The sequence below is a fragment of the Lagopus muta genome, chromosome Z, assembly GCF_023343835.1.
Source record: "Lagopus muta isolate bLagMut1 chromosome Z, bLagMut1 primary, whole genome shotgun sequence".
Classification (NCBI taxonomy): Eukaryota; Metazoa; Chordata; class Aves; order Galliformes; family Phasianidae; genus Lagopus; species Lagopus muta.
Genome location: NC_064472.1, coordinates 31,302,865 through 31,328,233, shown reverse-complemented (window position 1 = coordinate 31,328,233; position 25,369 = coordinate 31,302,865). Strand labels below are relative to the sequence as shown.

Here is a 25,369-nt window from a genome sequence, read left to right as displayed (position 1 = left end):
GAATAGTGTCTTTGGAAAGGCAAAACCTTGTAGTCAAGAAAAATGTCCACAATTTTTATTTATCAGAATATATTTTATTGCCAACGAGTACAAAATTGATGCTGTCATCCCCTGAAGTCTCATTTTAAAGATAAAGCTTCTCCTTCACCACTTTTAAAGACTTGTAAATATAGTAATTAGTAATGAAGAAAAAAAAAGCAACAAAAAGAAAAATTGCAACAATAAATTAAAAGAAAGAAAAGGCAAGGAGGAGAGAGGCAGACAACTTTATGAGGAGGAAATGTGTTAGAAGAAACAAAATAGTTCTGAAGTGGAATCAAAATATAATAGTATACTTTTCTTCCAAGAGAAGTTTGGATTTTTTGCATGTGAAAAAAAATAGCAGCAAAGAAAAAGGATAAATACAAGTGCATGAATGTCCCACTGGAACTTGCTTTTATTAACCAAAACAGTAGTACTCATCTGAATCAATTTTGGGATGCTTATGTGAGTCTTCCATAATAGAAGAATCACTGAACTGGTCTACATCAGAAGGTGTTTGGTGACCAGGAACATCATCAACTAAAGTGTCCAAGTAACTTCCCACTGATATTCCATCCAGACCATCACTACAGTCCTGTAAACTGCTACAGCTGCCATGGAAGGATGTGTCCTGACTTTCCAATAAGCTGCACAGGCTGCCACTCAAACTGCTCCCTCTGCTGGCAATGCCTTTCTCTTCAATCATCCACTTGATTGATTCAATACTTTCATTGATGATGAGTAGCTGTCGCATAAGTTTCACATCAGTGGCACGGAGATTAATCTGCAAAGCAAAAGTAATAAAAAAGATTACTGATTTTCTCTAAAATTGAACTCCAAACAACAAGCTGGAGGCAATAGATGGATTAAAATCTCACATTTGACATCTAAGACAAATCTATTTAAATACTCAGTTTAAAAAAAAAAAAAAAAAAAAAAAAAGTATTTCTACACTTTCATAGAATCATAAAATCTCCAAAACTGGAAGAAACTCACAAAGATGAGTTCAACTTGTTGCTCCACATAGGATCATGTAAAAATCAAACAATTTTTTCTGAGAGAGTTGTCCACAAGTTTCTTGAACTCTGGAAGATTTGGTGCCATGACCATTGCCCTGGGGAACCTATTCCAGTGTCCCACCACCTAATACTCAATCTGACTCTCCCTTTCAGTGAAGTTCAAGTGGGAATCTGATCAGACTATGTAAACAGTCCATTAATAGGAATGGTAATCAACAAGACTTGTACACATGCTACTACAATATTATCATTGGATGAAAAATATTTACTATGACAATTTCTGGGGATAACTTCTATTATTCAGAAAAGTGTAACATAAATCTGTGTCCATTTAAAACTACTTTCAGCAACTGAGCAGATATGAGTAGCTAGGCATTTACCTCAGGTCCTTCTTGTTAACCCTACTAGGGTAATCTAAAATTTTCAGATATGAGTTATTTGGAAAAAGGCTTATGAATCCTTAACATTTATTCCTGCTGTACCATTACTCATGTTGCAAGCTGCAGAACAAATTCCTGAGAGTAGAAACAGATGCGCTTGTTAAAACTGTAAAATTCAAATTATTTAAACTCATATTTGATGAAAGTTATTAGTCCACAAAGTCTGCAAGCGTGGCAATTTGTGCAAAATAACTAATTAAAATACACACTGAGTCCTACTTCACAGCTTAATTGTCGTGGTTGATGCATACAAATAGAAGTGTAATAGGTAAAGGATTAATGGTAATTCCTAATGCCTATATCATGTTAATGGTAAACGCATATTACAGTGCTGCATTTCTCAGATATAATAAATAAACAACCTTTATGCTTCTCTTATTAGACAAATTTAACAAACCACTTTTACTGAAATTTCCACAATGAGATGACACATAAAATTGAGGCCTTAGTGTTTAATTAATAATTTATCTCTTCTTTGTTATCTGAAATAACCAGTGTTTGCAAAAGGTTTCTCTGGAATCTCCTATTCACCTCATGAAACAAGTGATAACACTGAAAAGGTAATCTAATAAACTGAAGATAATTCAGGTTTTGCCCATGTGGTCAAGTGTGGAAAGCCATAGGGTACTGCCATTCCTGGTGTGATCTGTGGAACAACTGCCCAGTCATACAAGGGAGTCTCAGCTAAATCCTGATAAGAAAACAGTGTTAGTCTGCAACCTTGCCAGTGCTGCTGCCCTTTGCGATAGCAGCTCAGAACTACTACTAAATGTCTGATGTATCAATAGAACCAAATCCTCAGTGAGATCTGGGCCTAGATAAACTTTTGCCACAGTGTCAACATAGGGCATACTTGTTTAAAACCACTGGAAAAAGACTTGATGAATACATGGGACATCGTGTCCAGCATGTAATTTGTGTCATATTTCATCATGTTCTTTAATTGTACTGATAAAGCACACTACATGCTTGATACATCAACAATTTAAGACATGCACTGAGTATACTTCTCTACATAAATCTGTGCCACAATCTCTAACACATTAACATGCACTAAATACTTCTCTTACATAGATCAATAACATCTTAGCTTTCCAACAACTCAAAAGACAAAACAGTATGTTGAAAATTTCATCAATAGTATGATCTTCTATGCCAGACAATAGGCACTTTACGATATTCTCCAATTATTACATAGAAGTCAAGCATTTGTATTGTTCATACACAATTGACTGGAATTGAATCAGAATTCTCAGGAAGAAATGGCACTGTCTTTTTTCTGCCAAGAGTAAAATTTGGATGTGTTTTTTTACATACTCAAATGCCAGTTCTTCTCAATATCCCAAATTACACTGACACGATATGGTTTTCAAAAAAATATTAATGCATTTTTATTCTGTTAGACACAACAGAAGATTGCACAGGCTCTGGTTGGGATGCTTCAGAGTGCAGATACTGTATTTTAGCTCAGTGAACAAAACACAGAGTACCAATGTTTTAGCTATTGCTGAACAGTCCTTTTGCAGTGTCAAGACCTGCTCTATTTCTCACTGTCAAACAGGCTGGAGATGGACAAGAGGTTTGGAGAGGACAGTTGGAACACTAACCAGAAATAACCAAAGGGATATTCCAGGCCATATGGCTGCGCTCAGCAATAGAAGACTGGTTTGGTTTTCCCAATAGCTACTGCTTGAAGACTCTTTGTGCATCCATTTGCTAGCAGGAGATAATGAGTGGTTACCTTCAAGCTTTGCTAGTACCAGACTGTCTGTATAATTTTCAGATGTGTTCCTGGTCATCTTATCCAGTCCCTAAAAAGTCTTCTGTAGTAGCCTCACTCCAGTACCACAGAATTTAACATGCAAAATAGCTTTATCACTTACTGTTTTAAAAATAATGTTCATCTATCACTGTTTCAGATGTGAGGTTTTGAAAAGAGATTGACCATTTTGTATCTCTCATTTTTAAGTCAGTTCTTCTACTCCTACCCATAAATCACTATAAATCATTTGTTCAGCAACAACGCTGTTGTGACAGCAACAAATTACCCAGCTTCCCAATTGCAACTGTAGACTTCAGTAATTTTGTTGTATATAAGCATGTATGGAGACCACAATTTCCCAAAAGGATAATTAAAATGAAGTTTAATGGAGCTAACAGCAATACATCACCAATGAAACAACTACTTTTAGGTACGATGGACATCTCATAAGTTTCAGATTCAGTTGGCTTGATTCCTTCCTCCAAACTGACACTCAGTCCCAAGTCTCCTATACCAAGAGTGTACTTTTCCTAAAGCAAACACTAAAAAGAAGTCTGCAAGTGTCATCTTTCTTTAACAATGTTTTTCTCATCTATGACTTTTATTGCCTTCTGCTTTATCCCAGGAATAATTACATAAGTTGGTGCTCAAATACACAGCTGCAACTTACTTGTCTGTTAGAGTTAACGAGTATGTTCCAAAAGGGGTCAATCAGAGGGTCTAAAAACAACACAATCTCATTACATTTGACAGCTTCATTCGTTATGCACAGTAACAGGTGCACTTCAGAAATAATCCGAATGGATTGAATCACAGTTAATATAGGTATTCCAGAATAGTTTCCACAGAGTTTAAGGTAGAGCACAGCACCACTACAGGGAAGGTGCATATCTTAGCACACAGCAATAAGGATACTTTGATAAGACAGAGAAAATCAAATTCTGGTTACAGGCTTGCTTATGTATCCTGTTGGTTAGTTTGGATAATTTCAATATACATATCTTAAATGTATAACATTGAATGGGTAGTCAGGGCAAGAAAAAAGACTGAAAATGAAAATGACCACAACGACCTTTTGGTTAACACGGTCTGGTAGCATAGACTGATTAGTACATAACAGATTAACATTCAGACACTATCAGACCTTCAGTGTGGAAGGGATATCTGGCCTGAACCACCTGTACATGTTTCATACAACTCTCCTCCACTGGTTGTTCTAATAAGAGACTGCTTCCTTTACATACATAGCCCTGCTTATGGTCCTCCATAATCAGAGGTGCAATACTGTGAGCACGTCACACATATGACTTCCTTACACAGATAATTTATTTATATATGCATATATATATATCTACGAACACACATGTGTGTGCACATACACATCTGTGTACACTCACACAGAAACATATAACACAGACATATACAATATTTCCATTATTTCTATGTGTACAGTGCTTTTCAGAAAGGATGTGAGGTTACCGATTTTAGTAAAAACTAATGATTGGGGCTGTTAACAAAAACTATTAACACCTCTTGGCAACTCCCCAGAACAACGCATTAGCTGTCCTAGTTTAGTCATTTTACCTTTGAATCAAAGTTGCACTTGCAACATGGCAAAATGGATTTGTGTTTTCCAGCCATGTGTTCTGAAGGCATGGTTTCCAGTCAGCTCCACATACCATGAGTCTCCCTCAACTCCAAACCAAGAAAGCTAAAAAAATTCAATACAATGTGTCCTTTTAATCTCTCAAACCTCACTAGTTCACTTCCTTAGTTCGCTCTCTTTTAGATTCCTGGATTCATGCGCTTCTTTTTCTTCTTCTAACTACAGGAATTCTGCAGTGATACTAACAACAATTATAAATAGTGGTCTGAGGAAAAGATATTCCTAAGTTTATTTAAAAGATATTCCTTTTTTTTTTTTTTTTTTTTTTTTTTTTTTTTTTACTCAATGCCCTTATGCTGTGTGTTGCAATGAGTCCATCAATAAAGAGAAAGAAAATGAGCATGCTGATATAACCAAGTATTTCCTTCAGGACCAATCATTTAGAGCAACAGGCAATAAGTCACGGTAAGACAAGGAGTCGTAAACCTACAGTCTAATGGATTCAAGGAGTTAAGTCATCTAGCTCAGATACCAAGCTCTGCACAGGATCCTTTGTAGGACTCAAACACCGATCAAGGACTGGACAGCATGGAATTCATATTTTTGAAGCAGTATAATTTTGGACAGATATCACACAGTAAAGTGGAACTGCATGAGAGCAGTCACTGCAGGCAGCTTGGTGGCCCAGAGCATGAGCAGACTTGTAGAAAGAATTAACACAATAGAAGGTCAGACTCAATGGGTACTGGAGCTAATTCCACCTGTTGTTAATACTGACACATCCATCTATATTGCAATTTTTACAAACAGAATTTAAATTAAGAGAGTCTTTCCATGCTTTCCAAAGGCCTTTATGAAACTACAGTTCAGGAGTATTAGTGTTATTGCTACCTGACTTTCTGAGGGTATGCCACGGACAGCTTTCTGCTTTCCTATTCACTTTCCTGTGTCATTCAGGATAAAGTTTTAGTTACCCACCTATGCCTATAACTCCTTTCTTTCTTTACCTCACTTTTTCATGGAATAATGAATTCCATGAATTTATCTGAGATATAAAATATATAAAAATATATTTATCAATGTCTAAAGAATAATTTATTTTTAATCCTGAGAAGTCAGCTTCTTCACAGGAACCAAGCTTATTTTGGTCAGACTGCGTGAGACAAAGTAAGAAGACCAAATTTAGTAAGCAAATACAAAAAGTTATAAAATTCGTAAGTAAAACATCAACCAATTCTGTGTGACAATTTGCATAACAAGCTAGAAAGACACTTAGCAATTTATTTGAACTCCAATACTCAGAATGTGCGAATCAATTAAGTTACTTAATTAGAATCACTGAGCTCACACACTCACAACAGGGTTAAATGTGGTCACAAACACACAGCCTTTGCTCACTAAGCAACAACTATAAAATGTAGCACATATGACATGAAGGTTAGCAGGCTCAGAACGATACTAAAATAGCTTCTCAACAGCAGTGAGAGAGTGAAATGCCTCTTCTTCCATTTAACAGATCTAAAATAAAACCACATTTACAAACAAGGGTAAAATTCCTGATTCTTAAATATACAGAGTAATTAATAGACTGTGCACAAGTTCCAACCCACTTTAATTAGCACATAGTCATGTGCAAGATTTTAAATCTGCCAGTTTCAAAACTGCCTAACTTATTCAGGATGTTTGCATGAGGTTCTTTACATAATTAAACCACTTTGGGCAATGGTGTCTAGTTTGACTTCTGAATTTGAACACAGTCTTCAGCATTACCTGTTAACAAGCTAGAGATTTTTTACATCCTAGAGTGCAAGCAAGCACACAAGTTAATCATCCCCAGCCAGAAGGAATCATCTACTCACAGGTAAAACTGTAACTGCTTGTCAGAATGTTCCACATCTACTCCATCGCAAAGTGAACCAGTATTCATTAATTCAAGCACTGCAATGGTTCCATCTAGTCCAACCAAACAGCCTGATACTGTGTGAGCTCTCTCATTTGATAAGTTTCTTAAGAAGCATATAAAAACAAGGCAGAAACAAAGTTCAGCCTCAGCCTCAGAGATAAGATAGTCAGTAGGTTGAGGTAAATGCTCCAGTTCTCATCCATGCCATGTGTATCAGACTGTAATTTACCTCACACTGATTTGTGTAAAACACATCCCTTCTTTAAATTTCAGTCAATAGTTACACACATATGAGGGCTGCTCTGAAAGTAATGCCTCCTATTTTATTATTCTGGCCCATGACATCAGAGCCAGATGTTGGTGATATGACAGTACGGGTTGAACAAATATTCCATTACATTTTGTTGCAGTGTGATGGCAGCAGAGGGGCAGTCTAAAAAAAATGGAAGTATGGATGAAGCAAAGGTATGGAATTAAACTCTTCCGTGTGGAACACATGGCACCCACTGACATTTATTGGCACTTGCTGAATGCTTATGGAGACCAGTGTGCAGAGAGCTGCTGGGTGGGGCATTTCAGCAGTAGTGACAGCAAAATGAAATACAAACCATGTTCTGATGGCCATGCAGATTTTCACAAGCACGGCATGCAGGCTCTTGTTCATGCTGGTGAAAAAGCATAAATAATGGTGGTGACTATGTTGATGAATACTGTTTTGTAGCTGAGAATTTCCTTCAAGGAGTGTTATTGTAGTCTTTGCATATGTTGTACTTTCCATGAAAATAAATAGGAGGCATTACTTTCAGAGTGACTTAAATAGACGAACAGCTTTCTTCCCTTCTATTGTCTTCCAGCACAGATTTGAGTCACAAGGCACTACTGAATGTTTTTTTTACTTCTTTCTTGTGTTTTTCATGGTTGTGGTAATCTCCAAGCAATATAAGGCACATACAAAGGCTACCTAAACAAATTTCACTTTATCAGAACTGTCTTTGATTTGAAGTTGCAGTTTACTGATCAAGTTCACTTCCGCAAGCAGAGCAAATTACACTGACCTTTCTCAGCCGCATTTTTGTAATGAGTCACTATAAAAACATTCTTACAGAATGTTACAGAAGCATTCTTGACAGCTTACTTTTTCCATTCTTTTGCAAAAAACAATTATTTATTTTTGTGTTACTTGTAAAGACTCCAAAAATTAAAATTCATAGTATATTTTTAGGCAGCATTCACTTCAGCCACTGAAATCCCAGCTGTTAGAAAACAAGCAGCTATTAAGTTTTCAGTGTGTGCTCTTGATCTTGTTAGCTTAAAAAGAAGTTCCAGCCTAGTCATCATCTCTTTTCAACCTGCTGCAGTTCCAAAGCAATCCTGAACCAAGTGTTTACAATACATATTACTGCAAGTCTTTGTATAAAATTTGGTAGTAACATAACTTAGCTTGGCAAATAAGGTTTCTAAACTTGGAGGCAGGAAGAGAGGCCATGTTATCTGACATCACCTAGCGAACATTCTCCTTATACAAACAGAATTCTGTACTTCAAGTCAGAGGAAGAAAAAACACCTGAAACCAAAATCTCATTACCTAAAACAAGGAAGTGATTAGATCATACCTGAGCCACCACCAAAATAATCAGAAGGCAGAGCACTCAGTAAGTACTAAGAGTAATTCAACAAACTAGTTTCAAAGGCATGTCTTGCAAGTATATGAATAAAACAATATGCTATTACGGTTATCTTCTGATACAGTAAACTACAGTACTGGTTATTTACATTTCTCCTACAAAGTCCTACGTTCATATGTGAGTTTTTTACATACTTATTGATCCCTTCAGACATGCAGGAAAACATAAGCCATCAAGTTGTGCAATTGTTTAATTACATTACCTGTCTAATAAAAAATTGGAACTTAAGGTCTTTTTCCTCCTTTCTGGAATCTACATCACACTTGCTTCTGACTGTGGACAACCTATCATTTGCATTAACATACAATAAAATCTTCATCATTTGGAGGCCTTTTTATCTTATTGTGAAAAAGAAGAACCTAAGCATAAAATCTAATATAACAGTCACTAGATATAATGACTGTTATCAGAGAGAAATATATTCCATAGAGCTAATAGCAAATAACAGAAGAATAATAAAAAGAAAAAGGTAATTGGTTAAGTCTGTACTCCCTGCCTCAATAAAATAAAGGCTAAAACAGAACTTTAGATATTGAAGCACTGAGAGAAAAATCAAGTCTCAGAAGGACGAATGAATACAAAACTTCCTGCAGATTATTTTAAAGCTTAGCTGAATTTACATGAAAGGAAGCAGTGAGGAACTGCAACAGTTTGAGTAAAAAGTTTCTAATACAGCATGAAATTTTCACTGAATATTTCTAACTATCCCATACTGTAGTCACAGAAGAGACATCTGACCTTGAAAATGTATCTATTATGACAGAGGTGAAAGTGTCCCAGAAAATATCATGGTATGGACCTACATATGTTGACAGACAAGATAATGGCACTATAAACATGCAGGTCAATAAGCAGCAGTAGCAAATGGTGTCGAAAAGTGTTACAGTAGATAGATGGAGAATCACAACACAGGACTATACGTTTCCTCTCCACCAGTATGAGATACCACTGGAGTGCAACAGCATATTGAAACAGAATTTTTTTCACCATCTTTCATTGTTTGCCTTACTTATGCTCGTCGTCATGATCAAAACAAGCTCCTAAAAATACCTGTTCTTTCTGAATTAGGCTAGGTTGCTCAGGACTTTGGCCCTATATTCACTCCTTTAAATTATTTAATTTTAATATAGCACTGCATAAAAATGCAGAAAAATGCAGAAGTAAAAAAAAGAGATAGAAGACCATGGGTTTTTCTTAAAGTATATACAAAACTTGAAAATGATGCTGGAACATAGACAACAGTAATCCTCTACTCATTACTCTTTATTAAAAAAAGAAAAACAAAACCCAAACCAAGTCAGAGGACTAAACAAAACCACTTCCAACAATACTTCTTTTATTCAAGTCAGAACTGAGATATGATAGTTTTACTGCTGGGAATAAATCAAAACTTTCTTGAAATTCAAGCCTACTTTTGCAATATTACCAGAGATACAAGATTAAAAAAAAAAAAAAAAATCAAATATTTGACTGAGTCTCCCCAGGGTCCAAAGTTGTATTGTTTGTAAAAATTCTGTGGCCTTGGAGATGGGAGAGTTTTATTAAAGCATATTTTTAATCAAATAACCAAATCTTTACTAGCAGCAAAACTTCTGTCTCACTTACTGAATGTTTATCTGACTAAGAATAAAAATCTTCAAGATAGGTTTCAAGACAGCCTTGTAATTGTCAGTGATCACGTGTCATCTTAGAACTGCTTTAACGAAGAAGTGACATGCTGATCTGTTTCTTTATCTGCAGAAGTGTTACAAATGTTTATGAGCTAAATCTTTTTAAAAGTATGTAACAAAAATTACTGTACATCTTATCAAATGAGTCTCTTATCCTTCCCCGCCTTTCTTAAGTTTAATCGCAATTCAGCGTCTTTCAGATCCAGCCTTATTTTTGTTTTTAAAAGAAAAACTTCAGCCATCACTGCAATCAATATCCTGCAGAATTACTGTTTATTACTATAGATACATTAACTTTATGCTCATCAGAAAGTACTAGCAAATTTGAGATCTCTGAGATGAAATGAAGCAAAATCGCGTATTGTGAGACCTTCAACCAAAAATATGCTTCCAAACTTCCAGATATTTATAGTTAAGTCCTTCTATCTCTTTCTTACTCATTAAGAAAGGGTTGAACAACTAGCAACCAATCTGCAACTGGGATCTCAAGGTTAAAAAACTAAAAGCAAACAGGAAATTAGCACCATTTCAGCAAGCTGAATTATTCAACTTAACCAACACATCAGCGAAGTAGGCTGCTGCAGTTTTTAAGTCTTTTTTTAAATCCTTTTCATAGGTATGCTTCTACATAATACACCAAAATAATGTGTTCGGCAGGTTGCAAGGCATACATCAATACAGGCAGTGGCTGATCTTCTGGAGAAGAGATCTGCAGAGAAGGACCTAGGTGTTCTATTGGGCAACAGGCTGGCCATGAAGGCCAATGATATCCTGGGCTACATTGAAAACTGTGTGTCCAGCAGGTCGAGGGAGGTGATCCTTCCCCTCTGCTCTGCCCTGGTAAGGCCACATCTGGAGAAGTGTCTAAGTCAGGGCTCCTCTATTGGAGAAAGATGGAGATCTTCTACAGAAGCTGAGAGATCTGGGACTGTCCAGACTGGTGAAAACTGAGAGTGGATCTTATTAACATTTATAAAATATCTGAAGGTCAGGTGTAAAGAAGATAGGGCCAGGCTCTTATCCAGCAACAGGAAAAGAGGTAATGAGAACAAACTGAAACACAAGAAGTTCCATACGAACATCTGGAACAAGTTCTTTACTTTGAGAGTGACAGAGCACTGGAACAGGCTGTCCAGCGGTTGTGGAGTCTCCTGCTTTGGAGATACTCAAAATCTACCTGCACACTTTCGCACGCAAATTGGACTAGATGGATAGATTTCTTTTAATGTCTTTTGGTCACTGAAGTTCAACAGAACACAAATTAAAATAAACTTAGGAGAGAAATGACCAAGCAAAAGAAATAAAGTTTAAACACTGAGTTGGTGCTGGGGTTGCTTTACTTTTCCTCTGAAATGGTATGACTGCTCTGCAATTGTGAATGTACAACTATAAGAGTTGATGGTCACTGTGAATTAACCCATTTGAGAAAACAGCAACTGTCTCCACTGTTTCAGCCACAGCCAGTTAATGCCACAAACTACCAAAGCAGTAAGTAAATTCTATTGGTATTTGGTGTGGAAGAAAATAACTGCTGTTCTGGTATGCTAGTAATGCTGCTCTTCTCTTGCACAGAGACTTTATTCTCTACTTCTGAAGGATTTACGGTTTTCTTTTACAAACCCTGCAATTCTAGGAACCTGCCACAGGCTACCACTTCAGTCCAAAGTATTTCAGTGTATTGCAAGAATCAGGCCTACTGACAGTTACAGGGGTTGAAATGGCACTGTGAAGGCCAAATGCACTTGTAATCATAGATAAAGTAAGTCCTCTAAAACTTACTACTCTGGTTTCACGTTCACTCCTCTCTTAACCAAGCAGTTTTGACAAATCTAGAACTATAGCCTGAAGTCTCTTGAGTCTACAATGACTCCTGGTATAAATTCTCAAATTCTGCATGTTTTTGCACAGACTAATCCGAATTTGTTTTAATTAAAGACCTTGCTTCCACAGAAAGGATACTTCTGTACAAAGTTACATAAAAGCATTATGTTGACATAGTTGCATTTCCATGTTTGCTTTGTTCTAAATACATATTGTTTGGCTTTGACCAACAGAAACAACAGAATGAGTTAGCATCCTAACACAGAACACAAATTTGGGCTTGCAATAAGACCAGAAGAGCCACTGAAAGGCACCTTTCATCTTGCTTGTTTTCTGAAGAGGTAGCAAACTGATGTAGATCCGACTTCTGCTTGTATAAAAATGCTTCATAGTTCTCTCTCCTTGTTACTAGGTCTCTTTTTCCCTGTCACTTTTAATTACTGGAAGAGTCAAGGTCAGAATCTGAATCTTTATAAACTAATACATTTTTTTCAGCAAATACTTCCTATTTTTATAGCTGTGTACTCTAATAGTGTTTGCTATGCCTTATAAGCACACATCTTAGTCACAAAAAGGAGTTCAATCATTTCAAACAGAACATTTCTTTAAACTAGTAGAGATTCTGCAGAAGAACCCAAAAATGAACCAGAAAAATGCAAAGCAGCTGAGCTGTTTTTTTTTTTTTTTTTTTTTTCTTTTTCTTTTGCCCTTGAGCCTAAACATAGGAGCTTGGGTTGAGCTCAGTGCTCAATCCATTTGTTAGATCTTAAGTCTTGGATGTGCACCTCTTTCAACAGCAGTAGGGTAGCAGGCCAAAGAGGCAGTGCAACAAAATGATTCTCCTTTTGGGAGGACTTTAGTCATGAATGCAACTGGTATCTAACTACAGTGAACAAATTTACAAATTAAGCCAGTAAAGTGTTTATTAAATCTGAAACTCACAGTATTTAAACAGCAATTCAGCACTGCCTCAGAGGCATTAAATGTTTTCACTTCACCTATATTGCACCCAGCAGACCCATGGAGTACTGCGGGTAGTTTGTTTTACAGCACAGTAAATGAAGCACTCAAATAACTTACCTGGGCAGCTTAACGTGTCTGTGCTTCCTATTACCTAACAAATTTGCCATATCATTTCTTTGATAAAGTATTAAAAATTGCCAGGTTGATAGGAAGGGAGAAGAATTAGACTGGCAAATACAGAGTTGCATAGCTGTGTCTTGACTTCTCCATACTTATGGAATGACTGGGTAGTCATGAAAAAGAGAGTAGCTAACAGTAACAGTTGGCATATGTACAACACTTAAAACTCTCCAGTGTTCTTTCCTCTACTCCTCTTATGGAAGGAGAAAAATGTCCTTTGGAGCAAAGTCAAGGAGGAAATGCTCAGCTGGATTTTATTTCACACATCATCCTCTGCTGGAAGACAAAGGCACTCATTGCTGGAACAGTGTGTAGGGCATTTCTGAAACAACTGACCATCCATGTCTGCCTCTAGATTTGATAAAACCTTGAGGTGAGTTGCTCGTATCGCTCAAAGCTCTATAAATGAGGCCTACAAGAATTCCTTCCAGCAGGCTACAATGAACACTTCACAATAAAGAATCCTGTGGAGCTTGCAAACTATTGAGGTACTTAACTGAATAGCTTTTCAGAACTGGAAGACTGGATCACAGGATGTGCTTAATGGATACATTGCTCACTTTGGACATAACCCAGTTCTCACTAGAGACAAATATGGACATGGAAAGAAAACCGCTGATGTCTAAGCTGCACACAGCTAAATGACAAAGAGAAAATGTTTAAAAACTATGAAAAAGAGGATTGCTTCAACGAATAAAAGTACTATTTTTCTCAAAAACACATCCTCCAGTAATAGTTACCTTATGACAAAGAATCCAGACATTGAAGGTACAATCAATAGAGATGCATTAATTTGACAGAAATTGCTATGCAGTTGTGAATTCAACAACTACTGAATAACTGAGTATTCTAGTCAGACACCTATGGACTAGAAGAAGAAACAGCAATGCAACTAAATTACAGTGTATCCATATCAACAGAAACACAAAAAAAACCACTCTGACATCATAGGTCCTATTGATACAGCTACAGCATGTTCTAGACACAGAATAAGAACATAGCTCACATTAGAGATGGCAGGGCCTTTTATATGTCCACATAGCTCTAGTACACTGCAAAATCAAACCCAAAACCTACCTACACTCAGAGCAAGACTTACTACTTCATAAATAGCATTACTGTGGTGAGTGGGGTAGAAATGTCTTTCTAGCTAGATCTGGTATGTACTCATTCAGCTGATAGAGCACCAGTCATATCCTTAACTGCAAAGAATAGCTGTGCAAGAATGTTTTATTTTCTACATTAAAAAACCATAACTGTTTTAATTATTAATCTCCTCAACGGTTCTTACTGTACTCAGTATTTCAGAACAAATATTTCTACTTCTTCCTCAAGTTCTGCAGGTGTCACTCCCACCTAGTTCTCTTCAGTCCTTCTCCAGTCCTTGAATAACTTAGTCTCTCTGCCACAGAAAAGTTAATGTTTATTAAGTGTCTGAAAAGGTCAACATTCACAGGTTTAAAACTCTTAGTATTAGGTTTCCCTTTTGTCATTAACTGAAGTTATCCAATGGCAATGATGGTACTTCTGAACAGTGCTTGAAAACAAGGACACAGCACTGCAGAATTAACAGCTTAATCTACCAAAGTACACCCAGAGTACACTCCAGACTTTTCTCATGAGAAAGCCAGACACATGAAATGTCTTACAGAAGTTATTTTTCCTAATGCACCCAGTAAATTTACTGACCCGAACTGGGTTATCCTGTTCTTTATAATTGCTTTGTTGATAGATGCCCTCACACGACAGTCCAAATTCAAGTTTGTCCTGCTTCCTTCTTTAGTTATTTTATTATATATATATGTATTTTTAACAACTATAATTAACAATTCTTCAGCACTGAAGATGTATGCTTAACAGTTTTCTGATACACCTGCATATAGCCATTTTTTGTTGTAGTTATTTTGAAGCAAGGCTCAAGCTATTTGCAGTCATCAGAACTTACAGACTCATAAATTTTCAATACATCTCCAGTACAGAAGGTTTGCATTCATAAAAAATACGCTAAGTTTCAAGCACTGCCTGTTACCTGTGTTTCAGTTAACTGTGTTTCAGTTAGAATTTACAAATTCCTATATATAAAATTACAGGCTTTGTAGAATGAAGACTCTCTGATCTGAGGTGACCTTAGTATTGCTATGCATAGAGATTTTACAGCCTTCAAAGAGTCCAGGTGCCCCAGTTGCACTGGCCCCAGTCCCACATTAGTAAGGATAATGGCAATTTGAAGCCAAAATTCAACAGAAGAAACAATCAACATGGGGCAAGTAATCCAGAACTAGAAAATCCATCACTGATTAGCAGTCTCACAACAGTGAGAACTGTAAAGGAAAGGCTACAAGTCTGCGTTTGTACCTAAATATTCTTCTTTTTTTATTACAAGATCTCCTACAAATTTTTATGTTCAGATGACTTTATCTTTGCAATTAGTAATCTGGAAACCAACAGCTGGTTCTATGTAAGGTATCATAACTATTATGGTTATAAATGCAGGTAAAAATCTAAGAGAGAAATCGCATTTAATCACATCAAATTAGAATTACTTTTCAGCAGATCTGATATTCTCTCTTTATACTCCTGTATGTTCACCATCATTTGCTCCAGATTCTAGAATCCAGTCTCTTTTTTAGGACGTGGACAAGAATGAAACTCTTAGGAAATAAACATATCAAATGCTGAAAGTTTACTGTGCTTCAAGCTTGAAAGCAAAGACAGATAAAGAATCTTGCAATTCTTAAAAAAAGTGAAAATGCTTTTTTTTTTTTTTTTTTTTTTTTTTTTTTTTTTTTTTTTTTAAAACAAGTTACTGTTAGGGATTTCTTTTTAAAATAAAAATCAAAAGTGCATTTATAGGCTGGTCATCTCTGGTCAATGTAGGTATTGTCCAGTTTACACAGGAAAGATTATTTTTAACTATTGTTAGTCACAAGTATCCACACAAAAGTCAGTTCTGCTGATTTCAACAGCAAGTTTGCCATTTGCAAAAAGATGCTGTAAGTCGCTTAAACTGTAGAGCTCTGTGCATATGCCATCTAGCTTTCAGCAAAACCCCACATCTTTTCATTATGAAATGTCACTAATCAGATTTTAAAAAACAACTTCAAAGACAAAATTCTTCCTCCATCTTTGAAACAAAGTAATCAGGAAAGAAACACCATGAAATGATAATGTACATTATTTCAAATCAGGGCTGACAAAAAATGTCGTTTGTAATTTGACTGTCTAACTGGATCTTCAAGTGCAGTGAAGTACCCGTAACGCTACTGTGACAGTCTCTTTGCAAATTCACACTGATACTGCTAGCTCAGGTATCTGCAAAGTTTCACTGACTCCTGAACAAGCAGTAATTAATAAGGTAAGCACACATATATTTCCTGGGGACTTAAACCCTTCAGCAGCTGGTATGGCTGAGTAAGAATGACCGGAAGTACAGACTGAGTGCAACATGGATGCTTTCCAGAATTCAAGTCCTTTTATCAGGGACTGCATTAGATTTGCTAATAGCAGTAAGTATAAATTCAGAAGTTAAATAAACTTGTTCACCTTTTACTTCTGAAGATGGTCTTTAAAGACAAAAAAAAATTGGCAACGTTCCGGCAGAAATTATTTTCTTGATAGATTTGGTAATTTTCCCAAAGTATCAATCTGTCAACCTATAAATCTCTTTCAACCACAACACCCTGCCCACTGTAATGCTGCCTAAAATTACTAAGTCCTCCACCACACAATGCAAATCTGAACTTGTTAGCAAGATCAAAGACTATCACCATTTTCAGTGAAATTCCATTGGACCCATAGAAATAAGTTAATTTATACTTCTTTTTTTTTTCCTTACTCCTAAAAAAGAGCCTCACTTCAGGGGTTTACTGAATAATTGCTCACTAAGCAAATCAGACTTCCTACCGAGGCCTGAAGCTTAGTCACTAGTAATTTTATAGCTAAGATTTCATCTTCAATCAAGTTTTTAAACAAAAATTTCAATTAAGCTAATAAAAATCTGATAGCATCTGATACAATACTCTGCATTGCTGACTAGACATACTAACCCAGACCTTGCCTTCAAGAAGGTCAGTTGATGTCACTGTGAGAAACAGTAAAAATAGCAGTCTGTACCTACAGCAAGTGTTAAAGAGGCACTTCAAGTCAATAGTTTACTGTTTAGGAATATTTTTTAAAAAGTTAATAATGGCAGAGATAGCCACAGTTATGGATCTAACAAATCAAAGAAAAATTGAAATTGCTCAAAACTGTAAAAGCTAGTAAAAGAAAGTTAGAGCAGATCTCCAATATACACCTTCACTTATGTGCTAAGGATATGTAAAAATGCTTTAAAAAAAAAAAAAGAGAGAGAGAGAGAAAGAAACAGAGACACAGACAGGAGAAGGAGAAGAAGGAGAAAAACAGAAAGAGAAGGAGAAGGCGAAGGAGAAGGCGAAGGCGAAGGCGAAGGCGAAGGCGAAGGCGAAGGCGAAGGCGAAGGAGAAGGAGAAGGAGAAGGAGAAGGAGAAGGAGAAGGAGAAAAAGAGGAGTGGCATTGTAATGATCATATTTGCTTTAATTCCAATGAGTACAAGTGCCATTTGTTCTGCTTCATTTTGCCAAGCCTTTGTGTTAATCAGCTTTTAAAATGGTTATTCTAGAACAGAACCATTAGAGCAAAGGGAGAGAAAACTCAGCTAATGAGAAAGCATAGACATACCTCTGTCCCAAGCAGCTTTAGTACAAATCTGGCATACTCAGCTTCTTCAAAACAGGATTGTTTCAACTTTTTTATCCCTTCTCCCTGAAAACAGCTGCATTCAGATTATCCAGCTTGGCCTTCACTCATTAACAATGTTTGATTCTCAACAATTCTCAACACTGGAAAGAAACTCATCTAAAAGTTTATCTCTGACTTTGAAGACATAATTCACCTTTTTTTCTGGCCCCAACTATTCTTATGCAAAGTTGGTAGTGTTTGTACTCCATGTGCAGACTGACTACACTCCATTGAACATTTTTAGCTTTCAAAAATGCAACAGACTGTTGATTTGGAAAAAAAAAAAAAAAAAAGAACTGAAATTTTAAAAAAAAATCACATCACCTTTTTTCTTAAAGTTTTCTTAAGAAATTCTCCCTTTGAATAAACACAGAGCTTGTGAAAGAGAAATGAGGCTTCTGAAGAAGCAGTGGCATTTAAGGCTCCAGAAAGAACCCTGCTGATTACTTACTGCTGTGTGTAGCTGCTGAAGTTATATGCATAGTTGATCAGGAGACACCAGAAATAGGGCTGCAGATATAAGAGATGTAAGTATTCAATACACTCTAGGTTGACCAGAAAAGAACATTTTGACCTGTGCTAGCATCTGCAACTTGCTTTTCTTGTCATGCAGTGGCCTTAGGCCTCAAAGGTTTCCAGGATTATCAGTACTGCAGCACTGTAAAAACTGAAGGCCCCCTGGCTCAGCAGGTCTTTATTTCAAGAAAGTAGAAACATTTCAAAAAAAGAGACAGTGTGGTATTCTGTGCATGATTTCATTGACTAAAAAAAAAGAAAAAAATTAGTCTCCAGGGAAAAAGAACACTCAATATAGCAAAAGGATCAAGCCATCAAAATGCAAGCCTCAGTCAGCAGATGTACAGTTTTACCCCGATGCACCTATCAATCTGTCACAGATAAACATTCTACATCTAAGTTAAATAGGGATATGATTACATCACTTAATGTTCTCCTGCAGCAGATAACACGTGAGAGGTAATCACATCAATCACATCCACCATGTAATTCATGCTCTTTCAGGCCCAAGTACATGGCAACTTGATGGCAGGCATCTCAAAATTTCCACCACCTATCTCTTCTTAGAAGAATCCAACCCAGCAGATTTAGAATGTTGATCTGAAGATGATGAATGTAGAAAGTAGTTGGAAGAACAGAAAAATTGATTTCATTGATGACAAAAGGAAAATGTGCATGAGATGGATGAGATGAGATTTCTCATTTTAAAATGAGGAGAAGTCACACCTATTTCCATGTCTGTACAGATGAATTTACACTGGCCACTGAAAAGATACATATGTCCTGAGATTAGCCTTAAAGTCCACTCCTAAGCATCACAACCAGGTTCAGGTGTGTTTTCCTTGTTCTTTACTGTCAGGGGACAAACAATAGGGTACCTGTAGAAAACACAGGTGTGTGTGCTTTCTACAGGTACTTTGTGGATGCTCTGGGTAGAAATGAGATGATAAAAAATAGTTAACAATAAAATACCTTCTTAGCACAATGAAAAACTGGAAAAAATGGAATCATCATGCATTTAAATGCAATAAAAGATCAAATTTTACTCATGTGCTGATTATAAAATTGCTTTGTTTCTCAGATGTTGTTGAAATTTGTCAACATAGATTGGCCAACTTTAAAGATGAAGATGTCAACACACCAGTTAGTCTCAAGTTTTCCATATGTGACTATACAAATAATCTTAAACATGAGTAAGAGTATGAACAAATCTGAAAAACACTGGTTAGCAAATGCCTATTAAAAAAAATTGTCTAAAGCCTGAGTCAAGTAAGCAGAATAAACCGTGCATGTATATATCTGAAAATCTGTGCTGCAGAAGCAGATACTGCAGAGCAACTATGAAAAGGTAGCATGATAGATGTCTCTTGATTTTCTCAGCTTCTAATTTTTTCAGTTTTTTGCATGCTTACTACTGCAGCAGATACTACCTAGTTTTCTACCCATTCAAGGCCTCTCAGGTACTCATGAGAGCCAAAGAATAATAGGTTTTGACAAGAAATACTGAGAAGATAGATAGTACTTCTAGTTGTTTCGGAAATGATGTTCAGAAGAAAAGAAACAGATACAGAAACAGTTATTTTTACCATATATTGCTTTTAAATTGATCATGCCTTTACAAAGTCACAAGAAAAACCCAGAAGGTACCCAGGTTCAGGTTATGAACCTGAAGAAATCCTACAGATAGAGGAGACTACGTTACTAAAGAAACTAGAGGATAGCCACAAGAAAATAGTTCAATTCCAAATTCTGGATTACAGAAAACAGATGATGACACAAAAAATATTTAGAGTATCTATACCTTACCTTATAGAAAGAATAGTCATTATAAAGCTTAATGGGCATACACAGAATAGAATTCAAATGGAGAGATGTGTAACAGAATTCTTTTGATTTAAGAAATAAGGCAATAAGTAAGATTGAAACCTTGGACTTCAGGAGAGCCAACTATGACTTCTTCAAGGACCCACTTGGAAGTGTCTCATGGGTTAGAGCATTGGAGGGGGACTCAAGAGATTTGGTTGACACGCAAGCACCACTTCCTCCAAATTCAAAACTGGTGCATCCCTAAGTGAATCAAGTGAAGGTGGCAAAAGACCTGCATCAATGAGTAAGAAGCTCATGGGAAAACTCAAATGGAAGAAGAAAGTCTACTGAATGTGATAAAAGGGTCTGGCTACATGAGAGGAATATATGAACACTATCAGAGCATGCAGGAATACACAGTGACACAAGGAAGGCTAAGGCCTTCCCACTTGGAATTAAATCTGATGAGGGACGTTGAGGAAAACAAGAAAGACTTCTTTAAGTATGTCAGTAGTAAAAGGAAGGCTAGGGAAAATGTATGTCCACTGCTGAATGAGGTGAGTGCCCTGGTTGTGGAAGAGACTGGGAAGTCAGAATTACTGAATGCCTTCTTTGATTCAGCCTTCAGTGCTAACGCTGCCCCTCAGCAATTCTAGATCCTGCAGGTAAGCGAGAGAAGAAGAAAAGAAGACTTGATAAGATCTGCCCATTTCTTCATAAAGAAGATGCTCCAGGCCCCTAGTAATCTCAATAGCACTGTGCTGGAAACTCCCTAGAAGTTCCCAGAACTGAGCAGGATACTCCAAGCCTCACCAATACTCCAACGCTCATCTGACCTCACCAGGACAGAGAGGAGGGGGGAGGACCATATTCCTCGATGAGAAAAGAAGACTTCCCACCAGTTGAGGAGGATCTGTCAGACACCATCTAGGTAAACTTGCTGCACAAATCCATGGGCCTCAATGAGATGCACACAAGTGCTGAAGTGACCACTCATTATCATCTTTGAAAGGTCATGCAGAGTGGGAGAAGTGTCTGAGACCTGAAGGGAAGCCAATGTCACTACAGTCCTGAAAAAGAGCAAGAAGGAGAGGACAGGAAAGTACAGCCCTATCAGCTTTGCCTCCACCTCTGGGAAGATGATGTAACAGCTTATTTTGGATGTCATCATCAAGCAAATGGAAGAGAAGAAGGTTATCGGGAGTAGCCAACATGGATTCACCAAAGGGAAATCATTGTTGATCAACCTGGTAGCCTACTATGATGCCATGACAAGCTGGATAGATGAGGAAAGAGCAGTGGATGTTGGCTACCTTGCTTTAGCAAGGCCTTTGACACTTCACCCGTAACTTCCTCATAGGAAAGTTTAAGAAGTGTGGGATAGACAAGTGAACAGTGATTGTGGATTCTGGATTGAGAACAGTGGATTGAGAACTGGCTGACTGGAAGAGCTTGGAGGGTTGTGATTAGCGGGCATAGTCTAGTTGAAGGCTGTAGCTAGCAATTCCCCAGGAGTCAGTACTGAAACATCATCAGTGGCCTGGATGAATGGAAAGAGCGCACGCTCAGCAAGTTTGCAGATGATACAAAGCTGGGAGAAGTGTCTGAGGCACCAGAAGGATGTGCTGCTTTCAGTGAAGTCTGGATAGACTGGAAAGTTGGGCAGAGAGGAACCTTATAAGATTCAACACGGTTAAGTGCAGAGCTGTGCACCTGTGGAGGAATAAGCACGTGTCAGTACTGGTTAGGGATGACCTGCTGGAACAGAACTCTGTGGCAAGGGACATAGGTGTTCTGGTGGACAACAGGTTGGCCCTGAGCCAGCAGTCTGCCCTTGTGGTCAAGAAGGCCAATGGTATTCTATAATGCATAAAAATGAGCGTGGCTAGCTGGTCGAGGAATATGGTCCTTCCCCTCCTCTCTGTCCTGGTGAGGTCAGGCGAGCGTTGGAGTGTTGGTGAGGCTTGGAGTATTCTGCTCAGTTCTGGGAACTCCTAGGGAGTTTCCAGCACAGTGCTATTGAGATTACTAGGGGCCTGGAGCATCTTCTTTATGAAGAAACGGGGAGATCTTATCAATGCTTATGAATATCTAAAAGGCAGAAGTCAAGTGGATGGGACTATGCTCATTTCTGCAGTGTGCAGCAACAGAATAAGGGGCAATGGAAACAAACTGGAACACAGACGTTCCATACAAGCAGGAGAAAAAATTCTATACTTTGAGGATGACAGAGCACTGCATTAACTTGCCCAGAGAGGTCGGGGAGTCTCCTCTGGAGATAGTAAAAATCTACCTGGACACTTTCCTGTTTACATGCAAAAAACAGTAAGTCAGACATTAAAATGAGAGAGAACAGGAGAGGTCAAGGATGCTGAGTCTAAAACATGTTCACTTCACTCTGAGAGCTGAGAGAAAAAGGTGAAAAACAGAAAATCAGCAAATTGAACATTGTGACATGAAACTTCACATGTAATGTAGAAGAAGAGATCAACTTATAAGGAAAACACAATGAACTCAAGTCACTTGATTTTTATCCCTTAATAGGCCTGTCATTACAGGTCTCAGCAGTCACGCTGAAAACTGACTGCCTTATTTGCTTCCTTTGCAGCTCAATTCCCCTAAGAGTTTTACACTATAACCTATACACACTCTAAACCCTGATGCAAGTTAAAAATTTTGATAATTGACAAGAAGGATGCTGACAGTGTTTGAACTGTGTTAACAACAAGTTTACAGTGATTGTTGCACTAAAATGCAATGATAGCTCTGCAAGCATTTCTTAAAACCTATGAAGCCACAAGACACTAAGTGGGATATAAGTGACTCAAGATTGAGGTCACAATCTTGACTATTAACACCTGGGATATCCACTCTTGATTTCTCTTTCCTCTTTGCCAGTTATTCTTTAAAAACTCTCCTTCCTTCACCAGCATTGTGCTTACACATTTAGTGCTTGCATCAAGTCACCTCAGTAAGTTGCCAGCAAAATCTTCGTCCCAACAAGGAAATTGTATAGATTTTGATCAAGTAAGCAATGCGGTAAGAACCATGAGAAGAACCACAAGCTAAAAAAGTTGTTGGAGATCTCAAATAATGATTGTTATCTGAAAAATAAAAAATAAAAAACCCAAAACGAAGCAGAATGGGCTTGAGTGCGTAGAACTCCCTACTGTCAGAGTAGTACCCGCTAACAACTCAGTATTTGCTGACTTGCTTTTTTGCTTGCAAAGAGTGCAGTGGTTCCTTTTGTTTTGCCTTAACAAGGCAGTTTTGTGGCACCACTGAAAATTTTCTTAAAGAGGCAGGTAAGCTTCTGTTTTAAGACAGTAAGTACGCGAGAAGTTCTGAAATAAGTAGCCACAAATAAATTTCCCAGTCATATTACAAATAGGCATTTGATGAAGGATTACTGTCTGGAACTAAATAAACCTCTGAAAAACACTGCCCAGAACTGGAATATCTGAGCTTCCAATTCCATGACCTCCAGAGTCTCTTCAGTTACGAGAAGTCACCAGGAAACAGCTGTGATGTAGAGAATACATTTAGAACAGAGAGATGAAGGTGTTATTTTGTTTATTGATACACCAACACTCAGGGCTTTTAACTAGACGTCAGCAGAAGGGCAGGTGGCAGCGACCCATCCAGCTGTCACTCTGCAAGAAGCCTGCAGAACCTCTCGCCCTGGGGCCGGCCAGCTCAGCCGCCTCACACGCAGGCGGTCTCCCCGCTGTTCCCCGGCCGCACCGGGCCACGGCGAGGTCAGGGCCCGGGGTGCCGCGCAGCCGCTCCTGGCGCTCCCGCTCGCAGTACGGGGGCGCTCCCCGCGCCGAGCGGGCCGGCCGAGGAGAGCGGGGCCTGGGGGCGCCGCCGTGCGTAGCGCTGCGAGCGCCTCTTCGGAGCTCCCTCGGCGCCCGGCTACTCACCATCTCCTGCCTCAGGAGGCGAAGTTTGGTCTCCAGACGCGCGAGGGCGGCGGCGCGGCGCCGGCCGGGGGCCGCAGCGGGGCCGCGAGTAGGCTCGGCGGCGGCGGCTGCGCGACCCGGGTGCTCCTCCCCGCGCAGCGGCCGCGCCAGGCTCTCGGGCACTTTGCGCCCCAGCTTCTGTTCGACGTCGCGGAGGTCGGGGGCCGCGCCAGGCTCCATGGCTCGCCTCGGAGGGGCTGCGGCGCCAGACGGCGTTAGCGTTACCCGCGGCCGCCCGGCCGCTCCACGGGCGCGGAGGCGCGGTAATCCGCGGCAGCGCCGGGGCCGGCGCCCGAGCCGCGCGGGTGACCTGCCGCAGACATGAGGCTCCCCCCGGCGCAACGCCCCCCCTTCCTGCCCCCGGCCTTCTTTTGCCACCAAAAAATCTAGCGAGGGGGAGCGAGGGGAAAAACCTCCCCCGAAGTTACGGGGTGGGACGCGCCCCGTCCCCGCAGCGGAATCGCGGTACGCCCTGGCGGCTGCCCGCCCGCCCCGGGCTGCGGGATCCGAATCATCGCGCGTCCCGGCCGGCTGCAACTTTAAAGCCCGCTGGCAGGTGGAAGAGGCGCGCCCCGGCCCTCCTACCGTAATGCTTAGAGAAGAGGCGCGGCAGCGACGCGGCGCCCCCGCATGGCCAACGGGGCAACCCGGCCGGCGGCTCACGGTGGCGCTGAGGGGGCTGGGGGGACTGCGTGCTGCTCGGGGGAGGCGGGGGAGAGAGGTTGGGGGGGGAAGGGAGGAGGGGGGAGGGGGAAGGGAGCTTTCTCAGGTACGGAAAGGAAAAGTGAAATGAAATAGGAGAAGAGAAGAAGAGGAAAAAGAAAGGAAAGAAAAATAAAGAGGAAAAAAAAAAAAAAAGAAAATAGCAGAAGAAAATAAAAAGGAAAAAGAAAAAGGAAAAAGAAACTTCCAGGTAAAAGCAAAGTAAAGAAAAAGGAGAAGGAAAAAAAAAAAGACTGAAAACAAAAAGGATTAAAAATATAAAAGAAACAAAAATAAACAAAGGCAGCTTGTAGAGCTCTGTGATCTTAGATCACTTTCTTACAGGGCTAGGAGTGTATGTACAGAGTGAATGTTATTCCCACTTCAGCAGGTTGCACTGCAGGAAGGCTGATTTCTCCTTATTCCACCATACTATTATTATTTTTGTACCTTCTTCTCTTTAAAAAGCAAAGTGTGTTAACTGCACAGGTGACTGTAACTCTGATAACAATTTATGTACTAGCCATGCTGATAGCAGAGCTAGAAGCACTGTG

General features: G+C 38.9%; 1 protein-coding gene across 1 annotated transcript; it reads right to left on the bottom strand.

Moving 5' to 3' along the window:
- Positions 1-24,676, bottom strand: LURAP1L (leucine rich adaptor protein 1 like). The gene is made up of 2 exons (XM_048931013.1): positions 24,075-24,676; positions 1-805 (listed from the first exon to the last, which is right to left on the bottom strand). Exons 1-2 carry the CDS (start codon positions 24,291-24,293, stop codon positions 440-442), a joined length of 585 nt encoding a protein of 194 aa, XP_048786970.1. The 5' UTR covers positions 24,294-24,676; the 3' UTR covers positions 1-439.
- Positions 24,677-25,369: the final 693 nt, after the last annotated feature.